This window comes from Trachinotus anak, unplaced genomic scaffold (assembly GCF_046630095.1).
Source record: "Trachinotus anak isolate AG129_WGS33_773 ecotype Australia unplaced genomic scaffold, CSIRO_AGI_Tana_v1 ptg000026l, whole genome shotgun sequence".
Lineage (NCBI taxonomy): Eukaryota > Metazoa > Chordata > Actinopteri > Carangiformes > Carangidae > Trachinotus > Trachinotus anak.
The window spans coordinates 5307954-5328684 of record NW_027273877.1 but is presented as its reverse complement, the minus strand read 5'-3'; the positions used below and the strand labels follow the sequence as shown (position 1 = coordinate 5328684).

The 20731-nt window shown below is 40.1% G+C and overlaps 1 protein-coding gene across 4 annotated transcripts in view; it reads left to right on the top strand.

Moving 5' to 3' along the window:
• The window catches only part of mcf2la (mcf.2 cell line derived transforming sequence-like a), a 46154-nt gene that overhangs the window by 2120 nt on the left and 23303 nt on the right, over positions 1 to 20731 (top strand). Inside the window, exon 1 of one of the 4 annotated variants that reach the window (XM_071464917.1) lies at positions 3348 to 3609. The exons of 1 other annotated variant lie outside the window; for it this stretch is intronic. In XM_071464917.1, coding sequence (XP_071321018.1) covers positions 3417 to 3609 — 193 coding nt within the window. In that variant the 5' untranslated portion in view covers positions 3348 to 3416. Of the gene's footprint in view, positions 1 to 3347; positions 3610 to 11168; positions 11440 to 20731 lie in introns of those variants that run through there. 2 more of the 4 variants (XM_071464916.1, XM_071464914.1) reach the window with 2 other exon arrangements.

Genomic DNA, 20731 nt, shown 5'->3' with positions numbered 1-20731 from the left:
TTTTTGGTTGCCTTGACAATTGTTGCCATTATATAGTAATTCTCCCTGAAAATCCCTGATCAAATAACGACTGTCTCATAACTTGACTTCATAACAGAATGTCCTAGATAACAGTCGGAAGAGCAGACTGCTTATTTTGGAGGCTGTAGTTTATGGTGCTGTTGAACTGTGTTCTGTTATACCATCATCCTCATTAAAATAAATAGGATGGATTAAATTAATTAATCTAATTCAAGTGCTTTTGAAAGCCTTTATCAGTCATCAGCTGTACATCGTTCTGGCAAACGCAGGGTCATCATTCATGACAGGCCCTTGAAGCCATTCCGGAGGAGATAAGCAACTGTTTCGTTTCTCCAGCATTGTGGCCTATTTTCAGACCTCTGAATCACTGACCACATGTTTGATTTCCTTCAGTGACTCAAAGTCAGTGAAATGAATACTGAAGTGAAACCAAATGGCCAAAAATGACACGGAAGTATCAGTTCCATCTTATTTGCAAATAATTTGTTGCCAGTCCTGCTACGTCTTGCTTGCAAGTGTGTATACAGTGCCGTATTTAATATGTCTGCAAACGCATACAGGAGCGTTATAACATGTCTCTCCCCACCATCATTTTACTTTTAGACATTTTTTAGTCATGTTAAACTTTAAAGAAATGACCTAATTTTGCACGCAGTGTTGTTTGCACTTGGGACAGACACATACAAACACACATTTGCCAAGCTAGTATAATTAGCTGTATAGGGATTATGTCACAGCAAACCCTCCACCCTCTCTTCCTGTGATAAACACAGAGCAGACATGAAGTGAGATAAACAATAACACATTCACAAGAGCAAACACAGCAGCCTATCTGGGGAGGGGGAGAGTCAGACGGGCTGGAAGAGGCTCCATGAACAAGCTCATAGATGTAGCATGAAACACACTCTGAGGCGACGATGTCTCTTTTGGAGTTAATTCAAGAGGGCCAGGAGGTGTTGAGTCGACTGCTTCACAATCTGTCCGCATCTATCAGTATGTTGACCCGACACAGACGCCACAGCAGGAGCAATCGACCAATATGGAGAAGAGGTTAGTATAGTTTGAGTGTTTGTGAGCGGGACATGTCCAAACTGTGTCCTGGTTTATCTAGTGTCTGTTGTTGAAATCAATGTGACAGGATGACAGGACAGGATTTCCTATCACCACAGGGAGATTCCCCCTGCTGTGTTTTCCCCCTCATTATTTTAACAAAATACAAGAACCTCTGTCTTTAGTTTCCTGCTGATGCTACAGTTTGTCTGCAGTAGTTTGGATGACTTGAGGTTTAACCTTAGGGACTAAAGAGTGAAATGAAAATGAAAGGTTGCACTGTTGTGTGTTTACTTCTCTCTCTAGATGATATTTGATATGTTATTTATAAGAAATATATGTGGTTGTTCAGGGTTGGATATGGATCTAAACCAAAAAACTGTGTTCATATTGTTTTAGTTACTGTGTTTACTTTAAAAAGATGAATGACTTTACTCCAAATTTAGCATAAATGAACACATTTATTAATGTCTTAGAATGCATTGTGATGATTTAAGGTACAAAAACAGAACAAATTTCCCATGTAGCAGTAAAGCCACCTCTGGGTTTGCACCTTAACTGAAAAATATATAACGTGTTTTTAAAAAAATACAAATTCAGAAAACCATTTTTCTTTACGCAGAAACCTCAGTTTATTTAATTTAACCTTTAAATGTCTGAATATCTAAGTGAAAATACCCTATTTAAATCTTATTTAAATAAATTATTAATTAGAAAATTCATGTTATTTTACATCAAACAAATCAGGGATTTAGTTTCCTAGTGGGAATCAAATCATCTGCAGTAACTAAACTGCATTTTTGATCGGTCTCCGTCTTGATTTTGTTCATATGCGTACTGCAAAAAACAAATCTTCTTGACTAGTAGAGGAAACAAAAATGTGTTATTTTAGGTCAATGTAGCAGGATTGTCCTCATGTTGTACAACAGTGAGTCGTTTTAGTGGAGTTTGCTGCAAATAGAGCTGTGAATTTATAATGAGTATTTGTGTATGGTATATGTTTGTAGTTGTTTACACTAGCTGTCACTTTAAGGCAGATTCTACAGCCTGTAGGACCTTGAACGCAGCACTCCTTGGTGTTTGACCTCGGTAACTGATTACATGAAAAAGCCCTTGTGAGTGGCTAATTGATAACTTAGCTCATGTCTCAATAAGCAGAAATGTGTGTTCACCAGTTGGATAGTGAAGGGGCTGATAACACAGAGAAACAAGCAGACAAACACAAAGTCAAACGAACTGATTAGAAAGACACACACACTCTGGTTGACTGCTGTTTGTACTTGTCATGTCTGCCCGCCTTTGCTGTGGCCGACAACCAGCAGAAAGGAAACCGAACCACAAATACACCCAAACTGACGGACAAGGTGAGTGCTGTCTTCACGGATGACATTCTAATTTACAACTTCTGGGAATCTGTCGAGTTGTGTAGACAAGAAGAAGGGGGGAAAAGTCGCCCTGTGGGGTCGTTTAATGTTACAGGTTCAGACGGTTCGAGAAGAAACTGCATTGATTGTTGTAAAGTCACGCAGCACATGCTAATCAATATTTGAACACATCTCTCACAAGGCCAGAAACCCAGACAGGTCAGAGGATTCATCTTCGTGGACATTGTGTTTGAGCTGATTTTGTGTTTTAGCAGCTTTTGTAATCCTTTCAGGCTCTTTATGTATTTTAAAGGCTCCTGACCTGGAAATTCATTACTTTTAATGATGCAGAGATAAAGCTAAGAGGTTGCCTCAGATTTTCTGGCTCTGGCCTGCGCTGCCTAATAAAATGCAAACCAGCACAGGTTTGGATGACTGCACAATTATCATCAGAATACAAGTAGCTGTGAGTGTTTGTGTAGTTGTGTTGATGCTATAAATTAAAGGCTTTTCTTAGTTTAAGGCAGGAAGTTAGAGACAAAGCAGCAGCTCCGATCTTTGAGTCCCACCTGGCTGGACTGTGATCACTTCACCTCTTGTTTTTAAATCAAAGGATATTATTACATAACGGTTGGCACCTGTTTTAGTCTATGCATACGAAGACTTAGTTTTACATGAAATGATTGTTTGGAAATGAGTTGCAAGCATATGTGCGTGTGCGGTTAGGCTGGCAGCTTCTGTGGCAAGACGTGATTATTTTTATCCTGAACGTGGACTGTTGTGCTCAGTCAGATATCGGTATGCAGATTTCCACAGCAGGAGGGAGGGGCAGCGAAAAGAGGTGTGGCATAATTACTCAAGAAACTTTGACAGGTGTGTGTATGCGCGTGTGTGTGTGTGTGTGTGTGTGTGTGTGTGTACACATGGGAGAGAGAGAGAGAGAGAGAGAGAGAGAGACAGGAAGCGTTTAGGAAGAGTAGGATGAGGCAGGCGTTACTCGTCTCTCTACCTGTGGAGATGAAGACGATAAGGGAGGAAGAGGAGAGTGGACAGGGGGACAGGATGAAGGAATGCGCAGGAGAACAGGAACATGGAGGAGAGAGGTTTGTCTGTATCTCACTGAAGGAGATGGAGAGCTACTACAGATACACGCAGCGCTGTCATCAGCTACATAGTGAGTTTTGTAGGGGGGTGTGTGTGTGTGTGATTGTGGGTTCACTGCAGTGTGTAAGGTGTGTCAGTGCATGGAAGGGCTCACGTTGAAAATAAGAACATACTCAGTCCTTTTATTTGATGTAAAATATACAAATGAACATAAATTGCTAAATAGCTTTTTCTCTTAGTTGTGGTTTTTTGCCACATGATGATCCGTTACATGAGATGTTTTTGCTTTATGAAAAGCTGAGTTATGACACTGTGGATTTCTGTTCACATTCCTGACCTGATGGCTTTTGTGACACCATCTTTTTAGATTAAATGACTGCAATTCCCATCAAGTTGCATCATTTTCCAGACTTTGCCTTGGGTCTTCGGATTGTTTTTTTTAAATATTCAATCAACCTCCTTATGAAAAGTTTGTCTCTAGTATTTACCTTTTATCTTTTATCTTAATTACGCATCTTTCTTGTTATAGTACTCAATGCTACTGTTTTTATCTTTTTATTATTTCAAATATTCTTTAATTATTTTATTCTCTGTTGTTTTTGGGTGTGCATTAGTCTCTAAATTTGTATCCCTTGTTTTGTCAGTCACTTTGCAAAACACTCTGAATGGCATTTGATTTGTTTGAAAAGTGCTATATAAATAAAGTATGATTGATCGATTGAATGGTTGATTTAGAAAGCATCAGTTCCTGTTTAACAGACCTTCTCGTGACGGACGAGCATTGATTACAGCTGCACATGGGCTAACAGAAACTTAATGAGCCTGCAAACAGTACACACAGTCTTATTATGGCTACATTTTAGTGGAGAGTTTAATGTTAACTAGCTCTTCCTTGGAGTTTGAGAGGAGCTGTGTGCGATCAGTCATGCACAGGCGCTTATTTTAATGCTGCACTGGGTCACTGCGCATTGATGAATGTCTGCTGTGGCCCATCGTAGGTGACCAATGTGGGAAAAGAGTAATACCGTGTACTGCTACATCCTTGTTTACTCAAGGTGGTTCAATAAAAGCTGCAATAATTACCTGACAGACTGTGTGCGTGTGACAGAGATAGGAGGCGAGGGGTGTGTGTGTTTGTGTGTGTGTGTGCGCAAGATGGCTGAGTATTTCTACACCGCTGACTGGGTTGCATTGTGGGTACCGTGCAGAGTTTGCTGGATGATGCTAAGATTTTGCTGCCTGTCAGTGATGGCTCAGGTCTATTCTGGTCCATTTCCTGTCAGCTTTGGTCTGTATTTGGAGACGATGTGTATTTTTAGTAAGAGCTATTCTAGAAAAGCAGTGTCACTGAGACATGGGCTGCATTTTTACTCTTCATCTTATTTTCCTCCTCGCTGATGCTATAGCAATTCACATTTCCATCACGTTTATTCTAGGATGTCAGATGTTGATATCAAGATGTGATGTGAGATATTTTGAGATCGTAGGTTTTAATTAAAAAAAAATAAAAATCAAGCAGTACTTTTGAGGCCCTCCGACCATTTTCACATCCGTCTTTAAAGCCTTTTGTAATTTTCTAAATTTCTCAAGGTTGGAGGATTTAACCTGCAGTTACATTTTGGGGATTTGGGAATAAACTTTAATTTTGATGCATCATCTGAATCACATGGTTTCATGATGATCAGCAGTCTTCCTTTCCTGACTTGTAAAACTTCCTCTTTCCTGGCTAATCTTATGATTTTCTCATGATTGTCTTTCTCTCTCTATCTCTGTCGCACTTTTTGTTTCTGTGGCCTGTTTGACGCCCGGTGACTTGTCAAGTTACAATCCCCGATCATCATCTGAGCTGTGAACGACCCTGACCCTTCGTCAACTTCTCATATCTGCCAGATATTTGAATATGAAATTTCCTATACATTTAATGAAGACATTTCTATATTGTTAGCTGGTTATGCAGCCTCTCATCTGTATTTGTTACACTATTCAGTAAGAAGTTGACTGTTCTTTTATGACACAGTAATTCTGCGTGATTGAAACTTGTAGCACCTCTCAGTCAAACTCTTTTCAGCCAACTTTATTGGAGGGTTGTGAGTTGGCTTTGAGCCTCCATTGTAGTCTGTGCAGCATCCCGGCAGTATTGAATTTGTGTTATTGGGTTAGAACATGGAAGATTAATGATGGACTGTAAACGAGGTCTTAGCACTCTGTCATAGGAAACCTGGATGAGGGTTGCATCTTGTAAAATAATAAAAGACTTGTGACAAAATCTGTCACATGTGCAAAGTATGAGTTTTAATGTAGTCATTTGACTACATTCGTCTCTGTTGCCACAAGTCGACATTCGCTTTATGTCCTTTTCAAAGGCATCTTGTGGCTTTTGAAAGCACTTCAAAATCAAGCCTCCAAGCACAGAGCTTTATATAGAGACTCTCAAATCAGAGTCGACAGGTGCAAACTTAAATGTACAAGCTCTTGACCTTTTTGAAAGCATTATTTATAGCACTACACTTTATTTTCAAATTGAGCTTCTATATAATCTAGACACATCTAAAAACATAAAAAAAGGTTCAGTTTGGATACCCCAACAAACGCCTGCCACCTTTTAACACGATTCAGTTTGTGTATTTATCAGGACAATATTACATGTATTATTAAAATCAACTGTTGCCATCCAGTTTATTTATGAAAGATGTTCCTTAATCAGTCTGCTCGATGACCGTCCTTTCACTGGTTTTGCAGATGTTAACCTGACCTGACAAAAATAGGAAAAAAAACTTAAAAACTACTCAATAATCTTCAAAGAATGAGCAAAATACTAAACAAATTACTCAGAATAAAGATTCCTAAATAGTGATGTGTCGTTTTGTCAACACATCTGCTGATTAGAGGATGAACATACAAAAGTAATTCATTTGATGCCGTATTATGTAAAAACGCAGAGGTGTGGCTAACATAACTGCATAAGGACTAGATGTTATTTCTGTGTTGAATGTCCCATTGTCTTCACATAGCGACAGACAGTTGGTTTTTATACCAGACTTCATTAGATGACTAACATTATGTAATTCCTACGCTCGGTAGTTAATTAGCAGTTTCCCTGTGCATGTTATCTTTAGACCTGAGCCATCACTGACAGGCATGTTATCTTTAGCCTGGTCAGTTCAGGTCAGCTTCACCTTGTCGTAATTAGAACTATCAAAAGCTGTGTTTAGCAGATTTTAAAATTTTAAATGATGACACAAATGCAAAGACCTAGGTTGTATTTTCCTGTATGAAAAAATTCAAACTGTCCTCAATACAGTAAAGCCTCTGTCCAGACAGTAATTTCTGCAAATGAAATTTAGCGTCATGGCTTTAACTCAAAGTGACATGTTCCTTTTTTGCTGTCAGACATTTGTGGCTGACAAGACACGGGAGTCTGTCTTAAACCCAGCCTAACAGGCTGCTTTCTGTCAAGTCTATGTGACATATCCAAAAAGTCAACATGTCCATTATGTCAAGGCCACAACAGAAAACGGATCAAATGACTGCAACCTACTGTATGTCCTCATCTATAAGCTGCGATTTAGAGTCTGACAGAGAAAGAGTCCAGTAGACATTTAGGACATTTTTGTTTTGCCTCTTGTTCACACCTTTTTCATCCTCCTACTTATCCTCCGCTTCTTGTTTTGTCCCATGAGTCACTTCTCAGTTGGTGTCTTCCTGTTTACACTCTACTTGGCCAATAGTGTTTGATCCTGGAGCGGAAGGAGTCAATAGTGTTTCGTCTTTGTCGACACAGACGGGCGGGGGGGGGGGGTTGGTCCTCAAATAAATAATTCAGCTGGGAGTTATTCTAGCTGTAGTCTGCACCACATCCCACACACAGGCAGCAACAGGTCTCCTTTACATCCCGTATACACACACACTGAAGTCTGCTCTGCATCCCATGTAAACAAGCGCTGATGCACATTCTCACATCACTGAACATTTTTAACTCAGAGTTGTTTTTAGAGGCTTTTCATGTGTCCTTTTAACCTCTTCTGTTAAATACCAATCAGCCTCTTTCTCAGTTTAAGTTGAGCTAATGAAGCCCTGAAAATGACAGGAAGTGAATTTAATATGAGCCGGTCTATTATGATGACACTTTCATAAAATAGATTGAAGTTTTAAATTAGTTGTGGTGGGGTTATCAGTTATCGGTCATTGTGAGTATGAAAGTAAAGAATTATAGTTGAATAATCTTTTACATATAAAAATGTAGGATCTTCAAAAATGATATGTAAATACAATACTTAAAGGATAATTCTTTTATTACAGCTTGTGTCTTATTTTCGTGGTTGTGCATAGATAGCGGTGTGTTCCACCAGTGTCCTGGCCTGCAGGGAAAACAGTCACACAGTGTGTGTTTTGGCTGATGCCGTCAGGGTGTTTTGCACTTTAGATAGTTATAAACCAGAATGATCCTTAAATATTGAAGTGAATTAGTTAAACATATTGACATGTCTGAAAACGGTTTGTCTTTACTCATCTCCTCATGTGCCAGAGCACTTTGAGATAAACTGATATCCTGTCATCATACTTTGCCCGTTAAGACAAAAATAAAGCAAAGCATTTGGAGAACAGATCAAATGAGTCTGAAGCGAAAGACGTGAGTTTTCGGGGTAGAACGGTAAATCAGCGAGCTGTTGTCAGAGCTTCTGGAGGATAAATCACTAGAGACAGGAAATGAACCATTATAAACCCTCTGCCTTTTCCTGTCCCACAGCCAACGTGCTCTATCATCAAAATCTGACATTAGGTAAACACACATACATACAGTACGAGGGCCTGTATTTTCAAACAGCTCTCAGCATGGATAGTAATTGCAACGAACCTCTATTGTTACATTCTGATTTTTTTTTAATCCTGATGGCTCAAACACCCCTGAATCCTTCTGTTTACTAATAATCTGATCTCAGGCTGAGAGATTCATCTTTAATTTAGCCTTAATCTAATTCTTAATCTCACACATCCCTTGTTTTTCATCTCCTCACGCCTAATCTCTATAATTTAGGGGAAGAAGAAGAACAGGGACTGCATTCTTAAAAGGACTACTCCAGCAATTTATTATTAAACTTTAATAAAATGGAGGGAAAAAAGAACAATCAAATCAAAGCACCAGAGGCAGAGATATGCCGAATTTAAGATCCAAATATGCTGGATCCTACAATTCCCATAATGCCATTCAGGAGTTTTTTGAGACCCTTGCTACCTGACTTTTCCATGCTCCTAATTTGTAAAGCAGGCCTTTTACTAATAAAGTTAGGATTCAAGCCCGTGTCAAATAATCCTGGTGACATCATCATGGGCAAAGTAAAATGAGTGAAGTGCCCCTTTAATTTTGTGGAATACAAAGTGCAGCTTGTAGCTCTTTAAGCCTTTAATTACTTTTAAGTGACTTGCTAATTTTAAAGCACAACAACCAAGCTAAATATTATTTTTCCACCTGTTTTTTACTTCAGACTCCTCTGAGGTCACTTTGTCTAGAAAAGCTTACTTGTATTTTAAATGTCAAGGATATAAGTGGTTAACTGGGATATGTTAGTTGACATTGCACAGACAAAAGTTTGAGCAGGATGAGAAGATATAATTAACAGAGTGAAGATAAATGATTGCTTTGACACACTGACCTCGTGTTTTAGTCTTTTTTTATTGGCTGCAATGATTGAGTTACATTATTGAGGTCATCTGCTTTTAATACACGTGTCCAAGCTTGTAGAGAAAACATATAATATGAGGCTTCAGGGAAACTGGGTTGATGATAAAACAGGAGAGATGATCAAACACTTTAAACCACTAAGTGTATACTGAGTGTGTGCTGTCATTTGTATGCGTTGTTGGTCAGAAGGAGGGATGCGAGGAGTTACTGTATTGCTCGTTGATGTGAAAGAGGGTGAACATGCTGGTGAATAAACAGAAGCTACAGAATGGCAGTTTAGAAATGTTTGTTTTGCTCTGCAGGGCAACATTTCTCAAACTGACCTCCCGAGGGTTGATTCACATTTTCACCAGTCCAACTTCTCACTGCTTCTGTATGTGTGTGGCACACTGAGTCCCCCTGCTGTCTTTACTGGCAGTGTGTGTGTGTGTGTGTGTGTGTGTCCGTGTCTGTCTGTCATTGTAGGAGAGGAAAAACAACTGTGTTCCCTCTGGCACTGACATGAATGTTGTATTTGGACTGGTTACAGTCCACACAGTAGAAATCATGTTTAGGTCACACCTTATTTTTGGAGTCTAATTTTTATTTGACTCTTCTGCCATTTTGATGCGTTCAAATGTTGGTTGGAGAGTGGGATATGATGACTTTTAAAGGTCAGCTGCAACAAAGCTTTGCATTCAAGAGCTCATTCACTGAAGCTAGACGATAAAAAAAACGAACAAAAATGAACTTGTGATTTTTGTTTTTTCATTAAAAAGTTTATGAATGTTGCTCTTTCATATCTCAAGTCTCGCAAGTAGATTTTTCAATGTATCCACGGTTGTGAAAAGGCTAATGGACGGTAGAAAAAACTATGCTTCAGAATGATGAGTAGGGTAAAGCTCTACCCCTGTGACAAAAAAAACTCTAAAATATTTTATAGACTAATGTAGATTGATATACATTAGTTTAATAGTTTGAAATCTACCACTTTGTTCCATTCCTGGTAGTATCATGATGGACATCTATCCAAACAGTACTGTAAATTCAGAATTAATTTCATGAACACAGATTTGCTGGACACTAAAACACATAATTTAGAGGAAGATCCAAGCATCACATCCACAAATCACAACTTTCCCACCTGAAAAATTGAAAATCTAACTACATTTTGTACTTTTAAGATAAGTGAACCTTTTACATATGTTTAGCAAAGTTTCTTTAAATTTTTAATGCAACAATACATATTAGGTTTATTCCAGGTTTCAGTTAAGGAGCTGAAAAGAAATACATCCACTAGCAAACTGTAAACAGACTTTTGAAAACAAATTAGTATCGGCCAAGCGATCTTTGATCTCAGCTGCTGATGACCATATTTCATTCAGATTAAATCACAGATGTTAATGCTGTGATCTAATCTAATAACATTGGAGACTTATGAGAATAATAAAGCATTAACAAATGAGAAGGGGAAATAGTACAAGTACATCTTTGTTATACTTAAGAAATATGATAATCGAAATCATAATAATCATAATAATAATTTGTCATAAACGTACAAAGGACATAATCACAACATTTTCTTACAGTAATATAATGTAATATGTAATAAGAATCTATCTGGATGTAGTTTTTAGTTGCAGTTACTCTTCTTTCTATCATAATTATAATGAGCTCAGACAGTTTTGGGAGGACCTATGTGAATAAATGAATTAGACCGTGAAAGGAAACTTTAGTCAGTTCTATTGCTTTTTCCTCTCTGTGTGTGTGTGTGTGTGTGTGTGTGTGTGTGTCTGTGTGTGTCTGTGTGTTTGCATTTTTTTTATTCAGGTTTTTCCATATTCTGTCACAAGCACTTTTTCTTTATCTATCTATGAAAGCAGTGTGAAATGTGAAACTGGGGAGGCGGACCATCTGAAACTCCGCCTCACTGGCTGGCACAAATGAGGAGGGGGGGAGGTGTGTGGGAGTGTGTGTGAGTGCGTGTGGGCTGCGCCGCGCAGTGACAGCTCAGTAAGCAGCTGAAGTCTTCGGCTGTGGCGGAATGGACTGCCTGAACTTTCACCGTGATGTCCTCTGACAGAACATGTGGCTGTGTGTGAGTGTGTTGTAACTGTGTGTGTGTGTGTGTGTGTGTAAGAGGGGGGCATACATGTACCCGCAACACAATGGCTCTGAACCGAGTGTCTCAACTCTGCCACGATATCACCAGGCTGTGGCTGCAGCTGAAGATGATGACAGGTACAGTGTGTGTGTGTGTGTGTGTGTGTGTGTGAGAGAGAGAGACAGGTAGTATTTAATGTTAGAGTTTTGTAGAAAAAGATAAGACTATGAGAATTCTGCAGGTGCTGTCCTGTATGGATGTGTGTGTGTGTGTTTTGTGCACACTTGTGCACGGTGTCAGTCGTTATCATGTGCAACATCACACAGTGTTTGGCATCACAAGTCGACCAGGTGGTTAAGTGGAGTTAGAGTTTTCTGTTTGTTCAGCTTTTAATCCACAAAGTCTGAGGAGCTGCAGTGTTCATCACATCCTGCACCACACAGCGGACTCACTTTGAAGTAGTGCGTCTAAAGTGTGTAGTTTCTTCCTGTGAGGAACGACCACAGACTATTCAAAATCTAATAACCCACAAAATAAAAATGCAAAATCAGGTAGATACATTTGTCATGGTGTTGAATCAGTCGTCACCCCTTAAAGTTAGTAGTGCTACTGAGTTTGTATCATTAAAGCTCACAAGGATGCACATACACATCACATAAAAATAGGCTTTGCCAATATTTGATGAGGAAGGAAGTTTATTTAACATGTTTGTTTGACCTCAAGAATACACCCTCCATGATATGCAAAAAAAAAAAAAAAAAATCCTAATGCAATTATTTTGGCATTTTTTCGTTTTTGCATTTCATAAGCATTGAAAACTTTAAAAAGATGACGGTTTGATTTTGTTAGGGCTTCTACCAAACAAGCATGTCCCCTTATGCCTGGAGAATATGATTTGTAGGCCGGGGAAATTGCACTTGGCCATGTTGGTATTTTTATTATATTTTGATTTATTGTGCGGCTCTTGTGTTTATATAACTTTTGTGTGTTTACAAGAAAACTCCACAGGGTACCTTTAAATTGAGTCTAAGATGAAGCATTTTTAAGACCAAGCCAAGACCAAAGAAACTTGTGACCAGTCAATCGTCTTCATACTTGATATTTACCATGAATATCAGTACAAAATATTGCAATCTGGCCAATCATTGTAAAAATATGTTGGACAAAATGTTGAACATACCAGTCCCTAAACTCTCTTATCACACACACACAAACATTCAGGAGTCATCATCCCTGTGTAACAAATCTCCCTTGTTGAAGGCACTTTATAAATAGATATAAAAAGCAGTTTATAAATGAGTGTAAACCACTTTATGAATGGTCTAAACGAATAAACATGACCTGACTTTGTTATCCACATTGATTTTGTCTCATTGCACAAAGATGCTTCTCCTGCTGAAGGCATTACTATCTATCAGTTACATAATCCAATCTAAAGTGGAAAGTGGACAGTGTGTGTGTGTTTTGTTTTTGTTTTTTTTTTCCCTGAGGGTCCTGACTGTGTGTTGAAGTGAGGTTAGTTCCTCCTCACTCAGTACAGTACACATCAGCAGACACTGACAGCATCTTAATCACATTTGTCCCATTAACACGTTTCCTCTTGTCAGTTGGGAGCAACATGAGGACAAAACCCTTTTGAGTGTTTGAATGTCAGCATCTCCTCCCCCTTATTTCCAGTCTCTGTTGTGTTTCTGTGTGTTCATTGGTTGACTCTGTCTCATTTGTTCATTTTTTTTTGTTTGCTCTGGTGTGTAATAACAGTGTTGACAATAATCCATAGAGATTTTGTCTTGCTTTTCTTGGCTCTCTGTGGGCTTTTTCAGGTGTGTTTGCAGTGCGGTGTCTTTTGTTTTGGTGTTGCTGTGTTTGCTCTGCTTGCAGATGGACTGAGGTTAACTTAAGAGGCCGTACTGCTCACACACACACACACACACACAGACACACACTCACAAACACACAGATAGGTCGGTAATTAAGCAGGCCTACTTAGGTATGAACAGAGCATTGCTTTTTTTCCACGTCTCGATTAGAGGTTGACAAGTCTCAGCTAAGCTCCCACAAGGCAGTCTGGCACATGGATCTGTGTGTGTGTGCAAGTCAGTGTGTGTGTATGGGTGTGTGCTCTTCAGAAGAATAGGAAACATTTATTTGCTTTAAAAAGACCTGTTTGTATTGGATTTGGCAGCAGCAGCACTGGATGTAATGTACTGTTCCTTTCAGTCGATTAATTTCATCCCCGAGAGCCATTAACAACGAATAGCTGCTAGTTACAGATGAGCTGTCAACACAACAACACACTGTAAGCAAGAGAACATAATCAATAAAGTCAATACAGAGCTAATTAGAGTAAACGTCCGGGATGAATCTTTAGTGATCCCTGAGAGGGGATAGAGTGAATGCAACAACAAAATACAACAAATCAAACATATTGATTGTGAATACACATCTCCATTATAAGGCCCTCGCGCTGGGAGTCAATGGATATAACCTGAAATCCATTTCATGACAGTAAATAACACATATGTTTTTTATCTTAAGCTATATGGCTAAGTTTTATTGTTAGCTTAGTTTCAGTAAAGGGGGGGTTGCACGACTGGACTCTACACTTCCCATAATTCAACTCATCTGAACCTCCCTACCTGGCAAACTTCTTTAAAATAAACTCAAACTATGAAATTGGTGGGGTGCTGCTTTAATATGCATTATGTACATTCTGCAAACCTGCTGTCAAAATAAAAGGAAAAATTATTATATAACTTAGATTAAATGAATTGAAAATTACTCTGAAAAGCTGTACTTCCTGTTCTGGGGCACTGTGCGACAATTCAGACCTTTCTTTTCAGCATGGCCCTACAGGCTTTGAAAAGAGGGATCACTTTCTCTTGAGGGGCCGCTGACCTTTTAATTTTGACCTACTCAACTTCTCCACAGTTACCAGCTTATTATGATCACATTTCTGCACTAGCCAAGATCACAGCGCTGTTTCTGTACTATCGTCTTTAGTTTACTTTCCTCTGTGAGGCGGTGGTTTTGTTTAACTTCTGTGGTGCATATCCATTTAAACATGTTGGTCATGCACATTATGCTAACTTTCCACGCAAGGAGCCTAAGACTGTTATATTTGCAAGACTATTGTAAGAGATAAGTGCATGATGTCATTGTGTAAAAGAGTCGGATCGTTTTTTTCCTAGAGCTGCAAGTTTCTTTTAGGGCAAGTAAAAACAGAGTCCTCCTGGATTCTTCTTTCGCTCTGCGTATGTCCTTTTCCCTTTTCCCTCCCCACTCTGTCTTTCTCAGTTTTCATGTTCTTTGTTCTGTGTAGTTGTCTGGTAGCTATGGCCAGAGGCAGCTAAAAAAAAAACAAAAACACGGCTATAGTTATATCTGCTGGTTTTACTCTCCGCTGAGCTTTTACTGTCTGTTTTTTTTTCCTCTCTAATGGTAGAGAGAGAGGAAGGGAGGAGGACCAGGATTTAAAGCCACAAGATTGCAAGTACAAGCTTTGTAGTTCAGTGAGCAAACCACAGATCTCCCAACAACTCACAGTGTGTTAAATTCCCACGAGGGAGCAGGTCTGTTACATGCATTTGCTTCTGTTGTAGGCGGAGGTTCAGTGCAAAAGTAACGACCTTCTGGCTGCAGAAAGGTCACACCGGCTCCCAGGCCAGTCGGACCGCTATCAGATACTCACAGCACAGCAAGATCATCCATGTGTTGGCTCTGCTGCTGTGTTGATTCTGTCTGCATTTACTGCAGAAATGAGGAAAGTTTAGTCTGGTGCTGTGTGTGATGGTTTGGTGAGTCTTTGAAACACACCTGTCACAGGCCACATTTTAAACAATGTGGGACATAACCATTAACTTTCAGCACCAGTCTAAAATTCCCTTTATCTTTATTTTGAGAACATGAGCTCACCTGAAGTTGAGACTTTTATTGGCTGAATAGCAAAAGAAACATTTGTTAGCACTCATCATTGTTGTGTAGCTACAAGTTATTTTGACGTTAGGTGATATTAAAGAGCAATTTACTTATTTCAATTTGAAAAATGATGCATTAATGATTTGTATACTTGTATATTTGTCGTCCTTGGAGCATGTTTGAATACAGTTTCTTTAAAGACTGCATGGGAACTCAGCCTCTGAGCGGTTGCGTGTCTGTGTGTGTGTTGTGACGGCAGACTGCAGACAGAGGGACAGTAGTGTGTTGTTTTGCTGAGATGATGATACGACCCATCTATTCAGTAGATCAGGGCTCGCTGCCAGTGACAGCATCGAGCCCGAAGCCATTGTTCTTCCTCTGAGGAGGACATCACTTTTGACTTTATTGCGAAGAAGCTACTGCTGAAAATGAATATAGATACTGGAAATGGCTGCATGACGCACAGCTGACAGTGTGAATAATATAAAAACAAAATCATATTTGCAGATTTATTTTGTGCTGGAGTTGAAATAAATTGAAAGGACATTGGTTTTTATGTGTTTTTAAATGAATATAAAATAAGTAAATCCATTTATCATAATCCTTTACAGGATTATTATGAAGCAGGTCTTGGGAAGCCTGAAATGCCACACATCAGACCAGACAACTTGTCCCTGCACTGGATCACACTGAAGTGTCTACACTGAATGTCAGGAGGCAGTAGTGCTCAAATTAAGCTGCTTAGAACTGGGATCATTTCTGGAAAATTTGGTGTAAATAAAAGTGATATTAATGTGGAATGTCCTCAGTGACCTCCTACTGCAGCTCTGGCTGCACACAGAGAGCCGAGGAGCCCGAACAGTCGGGCTTGAATTCCTGCGACATCAGTAATATTTTAATGTTTGTCTGGTTGCTGCTGGTTTTTCTGATCCACTCTAATTCAAGCTCTGTGTTTGGGGATGGGCCCACTACACACACACACACACACACACACACACACACACACACACACACACACACACACACACACACACACATATTCCAGGCCACTGTTGGCCTGTGTGACCCAGTTGTTGTTTGGCGTGGTGTGTGTGTGCCAGCCAGGCCTTGTCCTGTGTGTGTGTGTGTGTGTGTGTGTGTGTGTGTGTGTGTGTGTGTGTGTGTGTGTGTGTGTGTGTTAGCTGTCCCCCAGCAGTGACAGATGGGACTTTGGTAAACCCTGACTGTGATGCCAGATAATAGAGCTTGGATTCCCTCACACAAGTGCAGACACACACACACACACATACAGCTGCAGAGCGGCTGGCAAATCCTTGCTTTCCTATATGCAAACACACACATGGGTGCGACTGGCCATCTCTCTGCTGGCATTTGATACCAGCACAGCAACTTTTAACCCCCACCCTCCCACACACTCCCCTTCACACACACACACACACACACACACACACAACATACACACCTCATTTCTCCATCCTAGTGCCTTCAAGTCTACATTCCAAGTCCATCCTCTCCATTTGGTGCATACCAGAGAAGAGCTGAGGGTCTCAGAGACGCCTGAGTGCCGGGCATCTGTCATAGTGACGCTGTGCTTCTATTATGAACGTCTTCATATAAGTTGTAAAAAAAAATGTGATCCTCTATGTTTCTGATCTTTGATATCATTTCATCAGGCATTATTTATAGTGCATATTATAACTCGGCTGAAATTCATCAAGTTCAAACGCGCAACAGTGTGAAAGGCGTCTTTAGATTGTTGCATTCACCTAAAACTACTGTATCATCGGTAATTCCTCTTCTTGTTAACAGCTATTCATCAGGAAAGTGGATTTATTACAAATGGTAGTAGAAATACAAACATCTCTGCAGGTTAGGCAGACATTAGCATGGTGACGTAAATATTAACGACTTAAATGTGCAATAATGGGAAACTTATCTGTTGAAACTGCTGCTATATTGAGGTGTTGATGCTGGGACAAAGAACTGATGCATATGTTTGATATAAAAAACTTTCAAAGCAATTTTACAATTTTATTAATTTAAGTCAAATCTATTTTGTCACTTTTACATCTCTAGATAATCTGGCTCCTTTTTAAAAGAGATGTACTGGACCACGATTAGATCTGTCTCTCTACTGTTTTTGTGTCTGAGGTCATGTCTGTGTGTTGTAGCACCCCTGCGTCCAACCATGTCGTGCTTGTTTTTGTTTGCACAGTCCTCAGAGAGGCTCCTGTGTGTGTGTGTGTGTGTGTGTCCATGTGTGTTGTGGTGAACATCAGACGGCTGTCCAGCTTCCTGTAGCTTTGAACTTTGACCGGGTCGCCAGCGCTGGCAGCCATTAACCAGCGGAGAACAGCTGGCTGTCGGCTTTGAACTGACAGTGTGCGTTTAGCAATGAAAACCTGTAGGAGCACGTCTGCAGAACAAAGGAGGAGGTGTGTGTGTGTGTGTCTGTCTTTGTGTTTTTGTGAGTGAGATAGACAATGTTAGCTGGGTCTGCATCAGTTGTTGGTGCTTTGACTACGTGTAATGGACTGTACCTTTATGAGACTTAATTGGGCTCTTGCCTCTCTCTCACCCCGACCTACTGACGTAACCAGAGTGTGTCCTGTTTTACAAATTGAGTTTTTACAAATTACATTGTGAAGGAGTGTTAGCGGTAATCACATCTGAACACACACAAACACACACTGTGTTCAGTATCATTGTAATCGCTCAATCAGTTTAACTGTGTAGAGGTGAGATGTTGTTTTGCTGGGATTTTTTTGCAAGGTTCAGATCAGGTGTTTGAAGGCCAGTGCACCTACTCATCATCATGCACCAACAGTAAACTACAGCCAAACTAAATAATATTTTCAATCATGTGGGAGGACAGATGTTGCACGTGCTTCTTTATTATGCAAGCATGAGGTTAGAGCTTTAAAAACATCTCTAAAAATACCCTCGCAGAGTTAGGGATTGCATTCATACTTAAAAAAAAAAAACATAGGGATGTGACTAATGATTATTCTCACTATTGACTAATCTGCCGATTATTTTCTAAATCAGAAATTATCAGAAAATAGTAAAGAAAAAAAAAATGGTACTGTAATTTCCAGCAGCCCAAGGTGAAATATAACCAAGACAATTAATCAATTAATTAACTAGTTGACTTATCAACTAATCGTTGTAGCTTCAAGGATTTTCTTAGAAAGTCTTTTGATGATGGGATATACTACAAAAATAATTTCTGCTAGTTATTGACTGTGTCAAAATAAAAGTAGAAATATTTGAAATGTATTATTACTCGCCAACTTGATCAAATGATTTCTGGATCACAGCTGGACTGAAAGAAATGAGGCTGTGTGTAGTGTAGGTACATGACGGTGTGTGTTTTACAGTTGTGAAGTGTGTTACTTCTCTTGACCCCCCTACCACCGAGAAAACACATCCACCGTATCAGCTAGCACCAGGCCAACACATTAAATATGTAGGCATGTGTAAAGAAACCCTGTCCTCCATTTCATCCTATTGAGACACGAGCACCTCTACGCTCTTTTTTTTTTTTTCCGACTGCCTCTTTCCCCCCTCCTCCTCCTCCTCCTCCTCCCCCCTCCTCACTATCTTTTCACCCCTTTAAATCCAGGGCTTATTCTCTCTCACATATACAGACACACACACAAACAGGCTTTCGGCTGCAAGACTCTCAAGAGTGTGAAATGGCCCAGCTTTAGTTCGCTGCAGTGTGATGTGGAAACTCCTCTAAAGCTTTATTTAAACCCCGAGATGATGCATGCAGGGAAGCCTGTCACATGTGTCTAATTGTTTCAAATTAATTATGTTGGGACATAAGTGAGAGCAACTTTTACTTCAAAGCTAATTTAACTCCTGAACAGGAAACGAATCCTACTGAACTGAACTGAGCCTAGTCAAAGAGTCGATGGTGTGTTATTTAGTTTTAATGGGAAGATTGTTGGGTCATGTATCATTTAGCCCCTCAGCTCAGCCACAGGAAAAAAAAGATGAATGAATTGGGGATGTCAGGGCTTGGGGGAAGGGTACAAGGAGGCGGGGGGACATTCTTTCTAGGCCCCCCATAATCACTATTTGTATTTTGCTGCATTGCCCCACTTCCAGTGTGTGTGTGTGTGTGTTTGGTGGGTAAAGGGGTTCGCTCGCAGCCTCGCCGCTATAGTTTAATTTCATTCATTCCACTGAGGACAAAGCAGGGAGTTTTAGAGTTTCAGCAGCAGTGAAAAGCTGCCAGACGCCTGAATGTCTGATATGTCTGCACCATTCACCCCTGTAGTTCACGAGCCGTGTGCGCTGTGTGTTTCAGCTTGAGGAAATCATTGCATCTCCCTTATGTGAATATGTGACTGGGTATCAAATATGAGATTATACTTTTCTATTCTCTTGTTTGGATATAGTTTGAAAACAGATGCAGGAAGCTTACAAATCATTGAATCAGTGAAGGTGCTGCCAACCTGCTCTTTCTGTCTGAGCGATAACAATAAAAACAGAGTGTGGATCAGCTGTTATTCACCCTGTCAATTTCCTGGCTGGGCAAAGAAACCCCACAAAAACAATTTTGCTTGTCCTATCACTCCCTGACATTATCACAGCTCATGTGCTTCCATTAAAGTCCACTGGAAAAACTACTGTTTAAGTGGATTTGGCAAATAAAGAAGAGCAGAAAGGACAATATCTGAAAATGTCCTGGATTATCACACAGAATAAAATATTACCAACAGATCTATGTTTACACAGTCTATGAATGTGGGCTGCTGTTGTTTGCCAGGACCAGGTCACAGGTGTTTGGGTCAGATTTAAGTCTGGAGGTCTCTCTCTCACACACACACACGCACACACACACACACACTCTCCTATAGATACAGTAGAGTGAGAGCGCTGCACACGTCTGGCTGCGCTCCAGAGACAGAGCTTTACTGCCTGACACACTGAACTGACAGCTGGCTCAGTGAGCCCACAACACACCGAAACACACACCCTCACGCAACATTGCTCACACACAGTCTTCCCCAAATATATCATATGTTCAGTCATGTTAAAATGTGTGTTAGGTGGCACTGTGAAGAGAAACGTCCTCCCCTCTTCCTCCTCCTCTCTGGTTTGTGGAGCAGTAGAAGATAATTATAGCAGAGATGCTGCTTCTTGGTGAAATTACAGGCTGGTCAGCTCCGTGGTTTGTTAAAGGTTATTAAAGTGAACCTGCATTAGTGCCACGTTTACCATCCCTTTAAACTGCATCCGGCTTAAAGATACAGTTCAAAGTTCGCTAACAGATGATAGTTGCGTATGTTTTCAGTCAGTGTCATGTCTGGTCCAGGGTGTGTGGACAGAAGCTGAATGGCTCCTGACTCACTGCTGTGACATCTTAATGTAATCCCCTGATATCTGGAGCCATGCCCAGCGACTTACTGGCATTATTACTGTGTGTGTGTGTGTGTGTGCCAGTCAGTGTTGTAAACCTCCAGTATATTAGATTCCTGCCTGACCACAGCTACATGT